This window comes from Micrasema longulum, unplaced genomic scaffold, assembly GCF_059751315.1.
Source record: "Micrasema longulum isolate JH-2025_06_02 unplaced genomic scaffold, ASM5975131v1 h1tg000127l, whole genome shotgun sequence".
In the NCBI taxonomy this organism is placed as follows: domain Eukaryota; kingdom Metazoa; phylum Arthropoda; class Insecta; order Trichoptera; family Brachycentridae; genus Micrasema; species Micrasema longulum.
The window spans coordinates 1,096,928-1,116,302 of record NW_028277333.1 but is presented as its reverse complement, the minus strand read 5'-3'; the positions used below and the strand labels follow the sequence as shown (position 1 = coordinate 1,116,302).

At 30.0% G+C, this 19,375-nt stretch overlaps 1 protein-coding gene across 2 annotated transcripts in view; it reads right to left on the bottom strand.

The window, feature by feature from the left end:
• Hn (phenylalanine hydroxylase) overlaps positions 1–18,189 on the bottom strand; it is a 42,337-nt gene extending 24,148 nt beyond the window's left edge. Inside the window, exons 1-3 of one of the 2 annotated variants that reach the window (XM_088240916.1) lie at positions 17,994–18,189; positions 12,430–12,489; positions 2,602–2,905 (exon numbers count right to left, since the gene is read on the bottom strand). In XM_088240916.1, coding sequence (XP_088097042.1) covers positions 2,602–2,905; positions 12,430–12,489; positions 17,994–18,068 — 439 coding nt within the window. In that variant the 5' untranslated portion in view covers positions 18,069–18,189. The remainder of the gene's footprint in view (positions 1–2,601; positions 2,906–12,429; positions 12,490–17,993) is intronic. The other variant, XM_088240923.1, reaches the window with a different exon arrangement.
• Positions 18,190–19,375: the final 1,186 nt, after the last annotated feature.

The following is a 19,375-nucleotide window of genomic DNA, read 5'->3' as shown; positions in this document are numbered from 1 at the left end:
ACTATGAGCTGCTACAACCTGGCGATTCCATTACGGGCGATTGGTATAGGCTAACAATTGATTCGTTTAAACCGTGCATTACTAGACGGAACACGAGCAAAGAAATAAAAAAAGTCATTCTCTGCATGATGATGCTCAACCTCAGGTCGCAAAAGTCTTAAAAAAATATTTAGAAACCCTTAAGTGGGATATTTTACAGCACTCGCAGTATTTGACGGACATTGATCCTTATGATTATTGGTTATTCTGATGGATGCAGCACGATTTGGCAGGTCACCGGTTCATTTTTTTTTGCAGAAATACTTGGCTTGCCTCAAAATACGAGACATTTTTTCGAGACGAAATTCGAAAATTGCAGTCAAATTAGTAGCCAGCGATTGTGAATACTTTGAATTATCTGTTTATTCATTTCGTTCTAAAACAAATTCATTTTTGATCAAAAAAATGAACGGACCGAATTAATTTGTGTTCCCATACATAGAAATGGCAGTGTTGAAATCAGGGAATGCATTGATTATTTTAATTTATTTTTTTAACATCATATTATTAAAAAAACAATTGCATCATTTAACACGCCAATTAAATGCACAATACAGTAATATAAATACCATTTAAAAACTAATTTACGATTGAATTGTAATAAATAAATTATTCAAATGTCTTTCTATTTCATTTTGTTCATTTAGCAAAATTTTATTTTTACAAAAACACAGCACGTAATGTTGTATACCTACGTAGTATGGATGTATTATGTATATACACGTCATTTAAACTTAAATTTTCTATGTGATAATAATAAAATGCAATCAGCACTTTTCAAATACAGCTTACGATACCAGATATTCAAATTTCTAAGAAGTGCTATGTGTGTCATGTATAAAAAAAATAACAAATAGTGTTAAAATTAGAACATGAATGAATGAAATATATTCTTATGAAACTTAAGTATTCAATTAAAACTCTAGAAATTTAAAAATTTCACACCCGTAAAAGAATCACATATTAAGTGTAAAAAAATAGTCAAATTTATAAAAGTCATAAATAAAAATCTTCAACAGGAAACGGATATGTAATAAAAAACTTGAAATAATATCTTTTAAATACCGTACAAAAAATGTTTTATGATTAAAAATTGTTCTAAGTACATTTGATCAAACCAACATCAATGGTTTGTTAAAGAATGTCGTAATGAGCCTGGATGGATTCAAATTTATTATATTAATAACATACATACCTACATATCGCAAAATGTTATAACAAATGCTATATCAATTATATAAGGATGAAATAAGAAAAAAAATCAAGTATTATGAAATTACGTTTGGTGATTGCGAATTTAAATTTCGAGATTAATTTATGACGTAACGTCATACAGTAATAAATATACATATTATTTAAAGCAACAATAATTGAAAAGATAAAAAAGTATGGTTGACTTGCCAAATGCTAACACCCGCATTATATCACTGTACCAGAATTCACTTAGTATACAATTTTAGAAAAAAATAATGCTATTTATTTCAGAAGATGTATGCCGGAGAATTATTATTTTGAATATGATAAGGCTATTGATTATTAATGAAAAACAAAATAATACCAGCTGATAATATTTAAAGTCGACTTGCAAATACAAAAAATAAAGGTAATAAAGATGTGACGCAAGTTATATTATTTACTGTTATTCATAGTTCAAATTGTAAAGTTAAAAAAACAAAATGTGTACAAATATTTTACGCTATATTATTGTTTTATTAGCATGATAAAGTAAAAACATGTATTAAAATACAAAACTAATTATACATGTGTATTTTGCATTATATTGAAAGTGCAGTTATATTGAAAAACAAGTTGGCCAAACATGAAATTATGCATCGCAAATATTCGCCATGATAACAAGATATATCAAGATAGGTATTTATTATGGAAAATTATCAAAACATCGCACATAACAACTTTTTATGAAAATGGATAATTTTGACTTTATTGTATGATTTGTTTTTATAATTTTCATTATCAAAAATATTATATTTTGAATAATATAACTAGGTCTTCAACACGAAAAAGTTAGTGCCTCAATGACAGTATTTTACATGATACTTTGGTCAATGTATTCTTTATAGTTACAAATTTGATTATTATATTTTACAATACGGGAGTGCTATTTTATATTAAAATAAACTGGCGGGTAAAGAATCAATTGTAATTATTATTAAAATAATTTTACAAAGATCTTTAAAATTTCGCAAAACATTTTACGCAAAATAGAAGCAAATTAACAGTTGATCGTTCATTTTATAGTACTCGCACTGCCATTTCAAAAATAATATGTAATATCACAAGGATTTTTAAGAATGCAATATACTTCAAAAGTCTTGAATGTGAATATATATATTTTTTTAAATATGGATTTTATTTTTTTAAATCACTAAAAAAAGTATATGCTTTTAGAATAAAAGGTTAAAAAAGCTTTTATGGGTTAAAAGAGAAAAAAAAATCAATTAAAAAGTTTAAACGATCATAACAGTTATTCTCACCGTCTTTTTCATTAAAAAAAATATCGAGACGTCCTCCAAGTATTATTCAACACCTTTAAATAGATACCTTTTTCTTCCTTGAAATTTCTCAAGATGATGCTGAAGTATCCGGTGGATTGCTTTAGCTCTTCGAGGGCTCCGACGAAATCTCCAGTTCCATGATTGCACTCCACCATGAACTCATATCCTGGACCCCTTGCTGAAGAGCGGGACTCAATGTGACTCAGGTTCACTTTGTTTCTGGAAAAGATCTTCAAGGATCTGGCTAGGGTTCCTGCTTGGTCTCCGTCCTTTGGAGAGAAGATAATACACGTACTCTCAGACGAATCTCTGCCTTCTTTGATGTAATTGCCTCCAACCATAAGCTTTGGCTGTTGGAAAAGAAGAAAAACTATTTGAAGGTACTTATGCTTTCAAAATCAAAATAAAAGAAGCTTTCAGTAATAAATGCAAAACACATATTAACCTTCAGCATACTGTATGAAAAAACTCCCTTGAGTCATTTTGTGGTAATCTGAGGTTACCTTAGATTAACCTTATTTAACCCGAGGTTAAGAATTGATTGCGTGATGGGAATTATATTTGTGATTTGCTTAGTGATATAATTATATTACGCCCCTTTCTCTCAAATAAATGTTTTATATATTTGTCTCAAGGTACTCGATATTTCGTCATTTTTGTCATGCTGATAGATAAAATATTTAATTACAATTATCTAATCAACCTAAGACATATTTTTTTCTGTGAAATTAACTTTAAGATTACTAAAAAATCATTGCTTTTCCGGTATATAATTAATTAAGTGCAATATGCAACGCCGGTTACATCACACCGGGTGAGTAAATAAGAAACATTTAATATTAGGTATGACGACATTTTAATTTACTCAGTGATGTTTGAAAATTGCCTAATTATAGCACGTTATGTAATTTACCTCGATACTGTTTTTCGATAAAATAACCTAGTCTGAACTGGTTGTAATATATGTATGCAATCAATAATATTTATTATTTTATTTTATTTATTATTTTATTTTATTTGAGAAACCGACAGTTCTATATACATCTTTATAGTAAACAACATACATAGTGTATAAACTCAGAACCAATAACAAAGTAAAGAAAATATATTATATTTTGTATAAATACATATAAGTTTATGCATGTAAAAATATTATTTTCATGTACTCGTATATATTTTTCAATAATCAAAGAATTTTTTTTTTTTTAAGAACAGTTAGTTATTGTAAATTGGGCGAAATTAGGACAAGGATGCTTAAAGAGAGGATAAGGAGGGGAAGGGAGATTTACGTATTTATTATTATAATGTCCACTAAGTTATATAATGCATTTTTAGTGTAAATTTTAAATCTGACAGTGATGTTTGTGTAGTCTATGTCATTAAACTTTGTATTGTACACTTAAAAAGTCGTACTAAAAAAAGCATTTTTAACATACGACGTTTGACTTATTGGTACATAAAACAGGTGGTACCGTCTACAAATCCTGGCTGGCACATGTATTGTTATTAAACTAAGTAGTTCTGCACAGTCAACTATTCATGTCATAATTTTGTGAAGCAGTAGTTGGTCCGCACACACTCTGCGGTACTGTAGAGAAGTGATTCCATGGTAGGTGGAATTATCAAATGAAAAAAAATCTGTATTTAGATGAAAATTCATTTTTCAATAAACCGTTATTTTAAAAAAAAAATATTTTTTTTGATGGCCTCTGAAAAGAAATGTCACCCTTGGTAAAAATCCGGCCCTTAATCGTTCAACGTTCAGCGCGTTTGCATACCGCGGGATAATTAATACAACTAGGTAAATTTGTTCTGGAGTTTATCATCTGTATCTTGTCACTCTCAGTGTTATATATTTATACTGAATATAATATAATGAAAATAGTATTGGAGAACACGGACATCTCTGTTAATGGAATAGGATATTTTATATAATCTCTTGACACTACTCTCCTTGCCTATAATAAACATGACATAAATGAACTTTTCTCTTCATTAGAAAATACTAGCGATAGTTTTGGCCTTAAAATCAACAGAGAAAATGCAATAATTATGATAATTGACCAGAAAAATGAGAAGAGACTGAAAGTAACTTAAATTGGAAATTGCGATGTAATTAATGGATTTATTTATTTCAGCGATAGTAAACAGAGGATGGTTCGTTGCTGATATCGAGAGACGAAATGCTTTTGCTCGCTTTGCGATGGAGTAATAAAAAAAATGCCAACAACGTAGTATCACCTTGTCTACAAAAAGAAAGATAGACGCTCTCGAAATGTGGTGCAAGCGTAGAATGCTGCGGATACCATGAACAGCCCATGGAACTATGTCTCTATAACCCGAGAACTGGGTATTAAACAGCGTCCTTCTTCCACTGTACAAAATCGTGTTCTCGGGTACTTCGTCCGTGTTACGAGACGAAGACACAATATGCGAAAAATAGTGGTACAAGGACAGGACGAGTCCTACCAAATGGGCAAGCTTAGTGAGAGAAGCGACTGGCGCGGCGTCTCTCCTCAGGAGGCCTCGAGAAGCGTTGAAGATAGAAGCGGATGGACGCGAATCCTGTCAACGCAATCACGACTCTTCTACCAAGAGCAAACGACTAAGACGAAAACTTATGTAAGAGGTCTAAGATTCGTTTTAATTTTAAAAATATGTTGTTATAAAACAATATTTTATTGTCCCTGGACTAGAACCTGAAGTATAATACTGATCATCTTACCTTAATGTATTAAAAAATAATCAAGATACGTTGGATTCTGTTGCACCGATGCAGTCTCCTATGCACTATTAGGTGCAGTATTGAATTAATGTATGTGTAAAAAAAACAAGTCTGGTAATGTTGTCATTTAATAATACTTGAGTTACATGTTTTTTCTCTTTTTAAAGTAAAAATATATCATAATACAAATAAGGTAAGATGGGGAACAGTGTGACAAAAAAGTATTATTCAATTTTAGAAATATCTGAAATTATTGCATGACCACTTCTCTTACAGTCAATCAATGGCTTATCCTTTAGATTGACTTAAATGTAAGTGATTTTCGAAAGTCATTTTCTTGCTACAGTGTAACTCAGATCTGGAGAACAGCTTAGCGAGCATGGGGATACAGTTTAACAAAGAATGAAACGTTGAAAAAGATTGGCTAAAACGGCATTTTTTACAAATTCCCTTTTGGGAATGAATACAAATAAGCTTATTGATTAATTTGGTGTTTATTTTGTAGAACTCCATATTTAAACTTATAATATTAGAAATTAAACACTGATTTGAGTCTACTGAACACTTAATTTTATTTTTACAAATTTAAAAATAAAAACTTCGTGACAATTGTTTCGCCTTAAAGGAGAACAGAGCATTTTGTTATATTTTTCCCGAAATTTAAATATAAACACCTAAATTCCCCATTACCTATTAAACACTTAGCCTCGCCCTTAAACATTGGTTTTTCCCTCAATTATGACTAATGTACATGCTAAAGTTCATAAGATTATTTTTATTTTCTACTTAAATACCTTGAATTATATAATTATATAAGGACATTCAATCCATATAATCATCACATTCGTTTGAAATGAACTAATAAGGAGAAACAATTGTCACGAAGTTTTTATTTTTATATTTGTAAAAATAAAATAAAGTGTTCGGTAGACTCACATCAGTGTTTGATTTCTAATATTATAAGTACAAATAAGCTTGCCTCTTTATTTTACCTTTAGTACATGAATGTGGTAATGTCATTTACATCACCAACTGACACAAGTGCCAACTCGGTTTCCAAAGGATCATAGAAACAGCTTTCTAATTCTGCGCTTATCCGAGAGCACTGCATTTCATATTCTTTATTCTCATCAGTATTACTCAGCACCCGGCTAACAAAATGTTTTTCTTGTTTTGTTGGAAATTTGTCTAAAACAAATCCCTTATCGCCTAACAGTGTTACACTGCGGTCCGTTACACTCTGCTCCAGAAGGTATTAAAATGCTCTAATTTCAATTCTAAAATATAAGATTACAATAATCGGCAAGGTTATTTGATATATTCAACGTCATACAAACAAATAATTAATTACGGGAAATACATTTACTTTTAATTTCAGTACGGAAAACGGCAATATTTTTTTTTTTGGAATATAAACCAAGTATTTTATCAAATTATTACAACAGAGCTAGAGGACGTTTTAGAGAAGGAAATTTTGAATTATATTATAAAGCTTATGACCTGTCGTTGGCTGGTTTAAGAAGCCACTTTATAAACGTCTAACATACACCATTTTGTCTATTGTTGAACATCCATATTTCTTCAATAATAACATTTGAGCATTTCAAGTAATTTTATCATTTAAACAAAAAAATAAACAAAGCTAAAATAGCGAATGTTACACAGTGTATAAAGTGACCACTTAAACCAGCCAATGACAAATCATGAGCCTAGTCTTCCACATTCTCTTCTCAATATTTGAACCTTCTCTGTTACAATAAATTTTGAAGAAATATTTTTTTATCATACAAATATATTAAAATACGAGTGGCACTTAAATCCACGAATTTCGATAGGAATAGAAATAGATATATTTATGTAACAAGTAACCACGTTTTTACCCGGAAAGCTACATCTGAAAACTGTTTATTTAATAGTACAGTAACAAACATCTTTTATGTATTAAATTTTTGTTATCCAAACGGAAAAATGAGTCATTTAAACTAAAAGGGTAAGATTGAATGTAAAATGATTGTTTTTTTACAGATATAATAGTAATTTCATTTTCCGCATTTAAGAAAACAACATGCTATAATCAATAACATATTATTGCAAACAAATTTTATTTGTAAGTTATGAGACGAACAAATCATATAAAATTTTAACAGCCGCAACCAGAAATAATATCGTAATTAATCTCAACGCTATAAATGTCAAAAAATATCATTTTCCCTTCTTGAAAATAGATAATAATTAATTAAAGTGTAAGTTTTTATAATATGTGCGCTTATAACATAATTTTTGAAGCACATTATACTCGCTTTTACATTTTATTGTTTAATATTTTTCTCCGATGCTAAGAAAGAGCTAACGAACAAAAAACTTTAACTAAGTCGATAAAGTTCAACAAATTATAAATAATTAATAATTAAACATTTTCACGCGCGTACACATTCACTAATTATTTCAAATATGTCAACATCAAGATTAATAAAATATTTTAGCCATCATAAATATAATTATGTAAATATTTCGTTAGTGAAAGCAATTCTTAAGTTAGATGAGTAATGAATGTCTTTATTATCATCATCATTACTACGATGCATAGGACACTGCACTGGCACTCCAATCGCATCGTCACTAGATTATTTTTATTATGTGGATGGTTATGTGATCAGTCTTATTACGTTCCACGTGTCAGTTCATTAAAAATGAAATGTTGCAGTGTAACACTACCTTTAAAATCAATATTTCGCACCCACTTCATCAGGAACAGAACTTGGGATCTCAAATATGGAAGGCAAACATGCCAACTTATAAACTACGAAGCTGACTTATTTCGACTCGAATTTCTAGAGTTCTGATTCTATTTCACACATAATTGTATTTTTAATCCATCTAGACGCAGAATTAATATAACTTACGCATTATGGAATATTTTTCCAAATATTTACGAAAAGATTTCGGTCTGAATTTTATAATTGTATATTTCTGCACCAATAAAACTCACTGAGCACTGGATACACTGAAAGTTTGTTAATAATAGCACAGCATAAGTTGCAACACTAAAATACCGCAATGTTTACTTCTAAAAACTTTTCAGGATCATGCATACATACTTAGATGAAAACTAGTAAAGCAGTATGAATCATTGGGATTCAAGTCATGAAAATGCCACCTAATCAATGGAAACAAATATGTGACTATCCTCACAGACTGTATGTCCGGTGTGCATGTAAAAACTGATCGGATTTCGGTTGACACTATTGTAATGGATATCCGTTCCGAAGTCCTTAAATTGAGAATTAGATCTCGAAATGTATATATAATAGTATATCGGATAGGTAAAAGGGTAACGAAATTCTAGGTAACGAAAGAGCGGATGAAACAATCAGCTCCCGATTTTGCCGAGTTTTTTCTTAGTTTTGCCAGAATAATAATTAAAAGCAGGACTCTGCAACTCTGGAACTAACGTTATTTAAACTAAACCACAGGACGGATAACTTAAATGATCTTTCTTTCTATTTTTGATGCCTTTGATTTCAGGAGAAAGCAGCGGAGCTTCAAACTCCCACAAATCCTTTCGAGTCATGTCAGAGTTATGAGCTACCGGCACTGTTTTACACTTTCTGAAATTAACTACTGTCCATGTGATGATAAAATCCTTCCAGATATTCCTTACTTGTTGATTTATTGCCCCCTTTTCAGCGTCGCAGCACATAATCTGGAGGCGCGTTGCAGAAGCGTTGGTGAGGATCTAAGGCACATTCATCAATAGTTCGGCTTCTCTTAAATGATTTTTTTGTGTTAATAATTGAAGCTTCGTTAAGCAAATGCGCAGAAGTTCTTATAAAGGTCCACAGTCAAAATCATATTCTTATCTCAACACATTTTAGATATTGATAGCTAAAACCTTGTACATTATAAGCAAGGTCAATAATACTACAACTCCCATATTGAAAAAAAATGAGTATGATAAATTTTCACGTTGATCGTTTTCGAAATTAACGATTCAATTGTGACAATGTTTTTAAAGAAAACGAAAAATTTAATTAAAACTTACTTAATCATGTCCAGCAAAGTTAATTGCTTTGACGGAGAAACATGTCTACCCTTTTTTATTTGTTATTATAACATCTTATTTTTTTCTTATTTAATTAAAATGATTTCTTGCTATTTAAAAATTTGGATTACCGGATTTTGGACAAACGGAGTTTTTCTGTTAAGTTATTATCTTTGACAAATCATTTGAAACATTCCAACCTAAGAATTATACACAAATTCCGTGTGCTTTTTTATCAAAAAGTGTACATTATTAAAATACAGATTCAACATTATTAAAATAATCCAGATTAAAAAGTTGTCAAACTAAATTTTAAGCAAAAGATAATAAGTTGATTCGTTTTGAAATAATTAATCTCACAATCAAGAAAGCATAGAATAATTAAAAAGGCATGGATATTAAATCCAAATGGAAAATAATATTACACCGTATGTAATGTGGTCATTTAAACCAGCCGTAAGGCCATAAGTCATAAGCCATGTAAATATTTAGACTTCCATAATACGTACCCATTCCTCTTTCAAAGAGAATCTCCACGTCTGTTCAAATATCTGTTAGTCTTATAAAAATTTCTCTATCGTCTTATTTTTAGAAAAAAATATGATACCGAATTTCCGTGTGAAATAGTAATTTGTGAACACTTTTTTCAGAATCAGTCAACCAACGCAACGCCTAGAAAAATAATGTATGGCTCTGGGTTTTCATTTTTCAATATGGTAATAATATATGTGAAAAAATAATACCTCATTTAATTAATGAATAATAAAAAAAAAATGTATTCTTTGTTTATCATTTGTCAAGGTCAAAAACTTTCCAACTGTTGTGTAGATTTAATTATTACTCTTTTATACGGTATTATATTGGGTGTTAATATAAGTTATGTCCGTCGTTTCTTAAATGAAGAGAACAAAAGGGCACAAAAAAATACAACAAATTAGTCAAAAATTTATAGCATTTTCACCGTACAGCGTAGAGTAAAAAAATTCTTTCGAATGACGTATGGACGTTACCATTTTGTTTTACTTTTGGTGCTGATTTTTAAATTTGAAATAAATGGACCGAACTCGTTTTAACACCTAACATAAAAACATTTTTTTATAGTTCTTTCAAAATCATTTAAACGCTATACATATGTATCATGTCCAAAACATGAATAAGTAAGATGGTGAAAGACTTAGGTCGAGTGAAAAATTCAAATGGTTTTTTTCTCAGAATAAGCAATACTCGATTTAGAGCGGGGAAATAACGTATTTTTGGTCTACGAGTAATACCATATAATTGAATTCAGGAAACCCTTTTAAATTTAGCAAGAGATATTGTGCATAATTTATTAGCAAACGTTCAAGATTGTTCCAGAGCGATGAACCGTCAATGTATTGACCTTCAATGAGGACTTTATAATTTAGGTTTTTATAATACACATTATACTGTCACTTGATAATGGAGTCACGTAGGCCAAAACTATATTTTTTATCAACACGACGTCACGAAATCATTGAAATAACCATTTAATTCATTAACCCTACAATGCCCAATATAGATGATCTGTCACATACCGATAATCGGTGTATAAAAGTGATTTCAAACATGTTTATCACTCGGCTACTAGTTTATTATATTGTGTACATAGTAGTTATTATTATTTATTTTAAAAAGTCGTTATCAGGGTAAAATTTTAAACGTATTCTGTCAAATGTGTAATTAAGCTAAAGTTCAAAGGGTGATTACTTTGTTTTTTTAAAAAGATTTGAAGTTTCCGCAGCTTTTTTTATTTGTTTTTTCCTAAAATTTTTATTTATTCCCCAGTAATATCCTAATACAATCCCAGTATTTGCATAAAAAAACACACATAATAATATGTTTTAAGTTAGAATAAAAAAAATGAGCATTGAAGGGTTAAATCCATTGGACATTGATGACGTAAATGAATTATTTTAGTGACTATCTATGTATTTTTTCAGTTTTTTAGCGGATGATTTCCATCGGACTCAACTCCTTAAATTGTATAAATATATTTGTATTAATTGTTTTTAATATATCTATGTCGATCATATGCATATTTCATAAATTTTTATATTCGTAAAAAAAATACAGTTTGCCATACAAATAAAACTAACATCAACAAGTTTTTTTTGGTTGTAATATATTTATAGGATTGTTCAAACAAAATGTAAATAGCGATAAAAATTAAAAGGTAACCATTCAATGCCCTATGGCAGTGGTGGCAAGAATTTTGTATACCATGCACAAATTTTTCGCATGGTACTGTTGACTATTGCCAACAGGCCGGCTTCTCCTGAAGAGTTTTAAGTGGTTTCCTCTCCACATGAGCAAATGCTGAGACGTTCCTATTGGCCCACATTAGTATATTCCTCCTGATCCCAACAGTGTAGATAAATTTAAAATAGAAATAATTGCAGAAAAATCCACTTTTGAAATATAAACCTAGTATATTTTAAGCAATGTAAATAATAAAGCAACTTGAATACAAAAAAATAAATATTGTTTTGTCTATCTTAAAAATGAAGATAAAAAAACATCAACGTAGCATTTATTCTGTTTTTGGATGAGTTGCATGAATAAAAACAAAAAAAAATTGACAGCTTTGCGCAGAAGTTCAGGTTCAAATGTTATTTAAAATGCACTGTGATAAATAAATGAATACTAAATGACTTGAAAAAAATATTGTTATTTCTAATTCGATAGAGGTTTTACCAGCGAGTTTTCATAAAATAAAATATTTTTCCTTAGTGCGATAAGACACAAAAGCAAATAAATTAAAACATGGATTTTTTTTGCATCCTTGAAAGAAAAAAACCCAGAGGCGAATTACAGCAAATAACTCCCATGTTTGATTATTGTATTATTGACAATTTCAATAATACTGAATGCCTGCCGGTAGATTTGATAGTAAAAAATTCTAATAAAAATATATTAAAAGGGAATTATAAGAATTAGTATGGGATTACGTATTAAAAATATAATGAACCGGGGTTGATATTGTGAACGATCTCGCATGGGTAGAGAACACTTCGCTTGAACGTCATTTACTATACACGGTCATTAATATGTATTTTTGTATTAATAAATAAATAGAGACCCCATACTGGTAAAAACTCGCTGCGGAGACCTGGATACATGGCTGCAATCTCACGTTGGATAATTTCCTGTAAGGCAAAAAAATTATTGTTGAAGACAACTAATCGACAGGCTATTAAAAAAAACCCGTTATGGATTGGTAAATAAACAGTTCATTAAATTAAGATAATTAAAGCAATATATAAGTTACATATTGTAAACAATACAATATAAGAAAAAAATATGCAAATAAATAATTTCTATACAAATGAGATTTGAGGTAGTCTCATTAGGTAAAATTAGGGTAAGATCAGACAATCTTGGGAGCCGGTCTTTGTCATCAAAGCGAATTCGTAATTTTCCGGACAAAGGTTTCTCACTATTGTCCTTGAAGCTGCTCTAGTGGTGTATGCAGTAACCCTATTCCGCTGGAAATGGGTAATGTTATTGAAACCATCATGTTGGTGCAGCTTCCCGCAGCAAACAGCGGTCTTTAGGCTAAGAAGAACATTTTGATGTTTTTTTTGTGGGTTGTTCTCACCCCTGTAGCATTTATTCTGTTCAATAACTTATCGAGGTATAAAATCCTTTCAAGATCACTCTGGCATAGTTTTTGCTTCGTATGTAATCATTTTATTTCAACTGCTGGATGATTTGCAGCTTGTAGGGATGATATTTTGAATTTTTTGTGAAAATATTGGCTACCAAAGTCTTTTGTATGCAAGTAGGTTCTCAAACTATAGTTAGATTTGCGTGGATTATGCAAAATTTTGTCTATTACGTGATTTACGTTTTCCAGACTCAAAACAAAAGTTGAGAACCCTTTCGAGGTTTTGTTTCAATCGATCCCATTCTCTCGAACTTCTTCACTCACGCCTCTATCAACTGGTTCGATAGCCATCACAAAACCGTCGCCTTGCGACATTGGTTGAATTCTTGTTTGCGTAATACGCCTCAATCGCGAAAAACCGATGTGCTCCTGTCCACGGACTAATCACTAAAAATACGTAACAATATTGCGTCGAATGAAGATCTTTTTCATCTGCTTGTTTAGTATATTTTCTTCTCTTGCGAAAACTTCCACATTTTTAACATACTCTCATCATCACGAGCCTTTTTCTCATTATTTAGTACTCGATAATAAAGTTTTTTAAGATACCCTTATCACTTCCCTGCCTCTACTATAAAAAGTGACAGCGCAATTTAAAGTGTCAAATCTGCCGACGGATATACTGTACCATAATTATAATAACCTAAACATTTTACATTTATTACATTACATTAGTGGCGCAAATTAACAAAACAATGGCGACCCTTGCCGTGTAATGGCAAAGACACTTCTCGCACAGAGTGTTAAAAAATATAACAATTTAAAAAAAAATTTAAATGTGATTTTCGTCAAGCCTGCGTGTTCAGTGTCCTTTATTTACCTATATAATAAAAAATATTACGTAAATATTTTGTGAATAAAAAAAATAAATATGCTTCCGGCTCGCGGCCTGTTATGGTATTTTTTTTATTAAGTAATAATAAATAAATGATTCCTAATTAATATTAAAGCATAGGAAAAAAGTATAATGCATAAACAGTTTAATTATGTATGTTGTTCAAAGTGACCGGAGGATGAAATGACACTTCGGCTTTTGTATTTTTTGGTGATATGCTCAAAAGAGAGAGAGACTGCACAGTGCGTAGGTAAGGTAACACTTATGGAACGGCTGCAGACATTCTGTCCAATTCTTTACCATCTTATAAGTCCACAATATCAAGTTTATTTGTAGCTGCTCGTCAAACTATTATTGACAATTCAATTTCATAAATTAAAAAAAATACTTACTTGTTTATTTTTATTACCTTATACTTGTTTTTTTATTTTTTACTATTATATCAAACTGCACTGTAGTATTTGCAAACACGCATTTCATAGATACATATTTTTATTTCTTATTTTTCGTGATAATATATGCTTGCTTGTTTATTAATTTAACTTAAAAATGTCTTTCTTGCTTACCGTAACATTATATTTATTGTTTGCCTTACAGAATTTATTTCATAAGCTTATATCTTTGCATTTTTAGTTTATATGTTTACTGTTTTTCTTGCATACCTTTGTTATTATTGTTTGTTTTTTTACTTTGTAAAACTTTTTCATACCCTTTTTAACAAACTTCACAATTTTTTTCTGTATATTCTGTTTATTATGTACTATGTTAGCATGTATTTCATTTTTTGTAAATGCCTTTTGGGCGTTAATGAACAAAATAAAAATAAAATTTAAAAATAAAAGGTAACTTACTCAGATACTGCACATGCTCGGATTATATTATTTTTCATCTATCACTTAGCAGCTTAGTTCAAAGAAACAATAACTTCCACTAAGAAGTTTGTTGTCTACAGTTGAACAATGGAATACCCGACATTTGACGATTGTCAAGAATCGATAAATAATGTCGCGAGTTCCTACCAGATACGCTTGATTTTAACGAGAAATGCGCATTTTCGTAGGCAGTTTTGTTGTCCATCTAACCTTATATTCTTATGTATTAAATAAAAAATAAAGATACGAGAATAAATTGAAAGGTAGAATATAAAACCACGAAGGTAAATGTTTCCGTAATCCCTTCTCAAAGGGTTTGTCCATTGTCCATTTCTATTAAATAGTATGCCGATCTTGATAAAACCCCCCGAGAGTTACATAAATCCGTAAACATAAAAATAAGTAAAGTGTATACAATATTTGTCAGCCTCCGTGGTGTAGTGGTCAAGACGATTGACTCACAGACGGAAGGTTCCGGGTTCGATTCCCGGTGAGAACACAAAAAAATAAATGTAATTTTTATCAAGCCTGGGTATTCTGTGATGTAATTCACAACTGTCATTAGGCCTCCTGGCCGGTTGTGGTGCAAAAATAAAATAAAATGATAAAAACAAAGATTCGTATGTAATCAAGATATTGTTTTGATTAATTTTATTTCACCAGGGACCTAAAACAGGGACCGCGCAATAAAAATCAATCGAAATCAAACCGCGGATCCTACGCACTGCAGACCAACGTGTTAACCGTTGATATACCTACATGATAATTGATTATTAATGATAAGTTTTAATTTAATGGCTTCATTCTAGTTTTTGTAAATAATTATACAAAGACCAGTTTTATTTACATGTAAAATTTATTTGCCTCTATCTTTATCGGAATTTTGTGGACATTTTGTTTTTGCCAACAATTAAAAAAAAAATTACGAAAAAAAAAATTAAAAATGTAGAACGAATGTAGAATTGTTTTAAATAATATTTTTTCATAACATAAAAAATACTTAGACAAAATGTTTAAAAATTATATTCAGAGGAAAAAAACGTGAAATTAAGTTTATAATCAGTAAACTAATGTAAACACGGAATTTATTTATCGATCATTTTCTTAATTTATTTTATTTGGAAAACAAACATTTCTACTTATTCATAGTTAGCATTACGAAATATTGCACGGGTTTAGAACCAATAACAGGTTTCTACGAATTACAAATGAACTTTTATTACAATAATAACAAACTGTCTTCAATAAATTATATAGTACAAACGATGACGTATAATTTGGAAGAATTAAAAAAATTATAAGGTTCCACGAAACATTATTAAAAAACAAATTAATGAATTTCCATCTTAAATCCCTTTCAACGAAGAAAATCCAATCCCGCATAATACGTTCGTACAAAATATTAAACACTCTGATAACGGTTTATTCAAATTAATATATAAAAAATACTGATATTTGTATCTAAAAAAAGTTATTTAGAACGATACAAGTATTTTTTTTTGTACACCCAGGAGTTACGATAAACTCATTTTCTTGTTTATATTTCCTTGTTATTTGCGCTTGCCATATTATGAGGTAATAAAATTTTAGTTCCCGGTTCATATTTTCCACATTCCTTCAACTTTATTATTACTTTTAAACATTTAGGAACGATTTATTTTGTTTGGTGAATTATTTATTTAAAGTGAGAATCGCTACGATGATATCGAACCTCCATCATTAGAATGTACAAAATCGTACAATATCTATTTTTTAAATTCCGAAGCTGTAAATGTGTAACATCAGAGAGGGAAAACATAAGAAGGAAGTATGGAAGTTGTACTTAGAGAAAAATAATCGCTTGTAGATCCATACAACATTAATAGGATGATAACAAAAACAGTATTCGAAGATTTGGCACACGTTAAGATACCTATTCAGATTGGACAAAAAAAAGATTTTCGTATGTTAAAATCTTTTTGGCAATCAATGATACCTTAAGCCAAACAATGTTAGTTATAAGCAACTAAATGCCTAGATTTTCATGATCCTCTATCTAATAATTCCTTCGTCTCTGTCGAGAAATCGGTATGTCTATAAACAGTGTGTATGGTCTTTAGTACGTGCCAAATCTTCAAAATAACTTAAAAAGCCAATCTTTTTTTTATGATTGCATTTGTTGTTTCGTCGTACAAAGATAAAATTCAGAAAATAATGTGAAGATCAGTCAATTTGCTATTTTCCATCACGCTAAAGACCCACCAGACACGCTTAATTTAAACGTTATATTATGTCAGGTACAAAAGTTGTTTTCAAAACAATATATCATATTTCCCTTTTCCGCTTCCAGAGGTGCAAAGGACAACTGCATTGGTAAACCAAATACAGTGTATTTCGATTAACAGTTACAATAATGCAAGGCGATCAGTGTTATGCTTCAGGTACTCACCAGGAATAATGAAATGTTCCTAAATAAACCTTTAAAATCAATATTTCAAATCATCCCTACCAGAAATCAAACCCATGATCGCAAGAATGGTAAGCAAACGCTCCAACTACTTCACAACAATTTTTTGTTCAGGATTTTTGCCGGAGAGCAGCCATCGAGTCGAAAACACTTGTCCAGGGTTCTGGTTCTATTTCACACACATAACTGAATTTTTCATCCTACTGGACACAGAAATATGGCAAAACGAAACTTTGTTTTCGGTTTAAATGTTTAGAAAAAAACATATAGGTTGAGGAATCCGGAATATTAAATGAAACAATTCTGGATGATTCGCTTTTAAAATGTGTTTTTTTAAATCGCTTATTATTGTGCCCAATTATAATTAATAAGAAACCTATTTGAAAGGTTCATAAGTATGTAATTATAATTTATTTGGTCGTGAAAAATAAGAAAGACCTTACTTGTTTTAGTTTTGTATCAGTATATAATTGCGATGATAATATTGACAAAGTAGATACTTTAAAAAAGTTTATATGCAAATTGAGATTTTAAATAGGTAGTATTAAATTTTTAAACACAATAAATTATCAACTGAACCTAATTTTGATTTACCCACTACGTAATATTTTTTTGTTTAACAGAACACGAGTTCACATAAATGTATTATATATATAATGATATTTTTACCGTAAATCCCAGATACCTACAAATTCATTGTCACTATAATTGTAATAATAAACGAATTGGTTTCAAATCGATTTAAATGCATTCGTTAAGTTGGTGGCTGATAAAAACGAAGTGAAAAAAAAATATTTTTGTTTTCAGGTTTTAACAAATATTGGTCCTACCTTGTCCGGGGGAGAGTTTTGGGGTAGATGATTTACACCATCCCCGTTTTTGACGATTACTTGTGGTCCCATCATCTTGGCCGACAATTCAACGAACAAAAGTGCTGCGAAGTGTTGTTTATCACTCGGAATGCGCACGAATTTTAGAAGTAACAGTTATACAGCGAGACTCGAGTGTCCACGACAGAGTAATTATGTATGAGAGATGTATCCCCGTTATATATATACCGCGTCCACTATCAATATTTAGAATACCTACCGGTTTTTATAGCTCCCGACCTTAGATCTTCATAAATAATACATGACGACTCAGCAACAATTATGATGACCATGTTCGTCTTAATTTCAACCCTGTTAAAAAGAACTCCTAATAGAGAATCGCGTATAAAATGTAACTATTTAAAAAATTACAAATTAAACAATAAATCGTGAAAACATGCATCCGGAAGTCTGGCGGTAAATTATGAAATTCATACCGTTGATTAAATTGATATAAATTATTTTTCTAATGGATAAATAAATCAAAATTAAATTATGTTTTTGTCATGCTATTTATAAACAATTTATGTATTTTTAATGGATAAATAAAATCAAAATTAAATAACATTTTTGTTGTGCTATTTATAAATAGTTTATGTATTTTTTTGTTCACCCATGCTAACATTTTATTAATTTAATCGGCTGGAAGATCGGAGGATCGGGGAATCAGGTTGTGATCCCGTGGCTAGTGTCTTGGACTTACGGCTCAAAGGTCCGTGGTTTGAATCCCACTCTACTGCAACTTGAGTTACATTTTCTAATAGTGAGTTACATTTTCTAATAGTGAGTTACTACTCGTAAATGGCGCTCAAAATGGAATATTAGGGTAAATCATAAGAACGCAAATATTTCTTTGATAAAAAAAATAAAAATATTGCCTTTATCAATAAGTGGGCCAAAGCACCTATAATAAAAATAATAATATGGAAGACTTCTATCGCTCATATATTTATTAATTATAATATTTCGGGAATACTCTTTACTTTCACATATATATAATATTTAACTCGCTGAAAATGGCCACAAAAATCAAAATATTTTAATAAATTATAAAAACGCTTTTATTTCATTAACAAAAAAAACTTATTTTTGTAATTATTTATTTTTACATCATTTGATAAAAAATAAAGCATTAAAAATAAAAATAGGAAGAATTTTTCGTGAAATTGTTTGTTACATAATAAATATTTTTTAACAAAACCTTTCATTATTAGGAGCGAACTTTTAAAACACAGTTCTTTTAGTACCCGTGTACTTAAACTATTTCCATATTTTAATGAAATATTTTTATTAAACTAGATCTTTTACTACATCTTTCCACTTCTCATAAAAGTTCTAAGTCA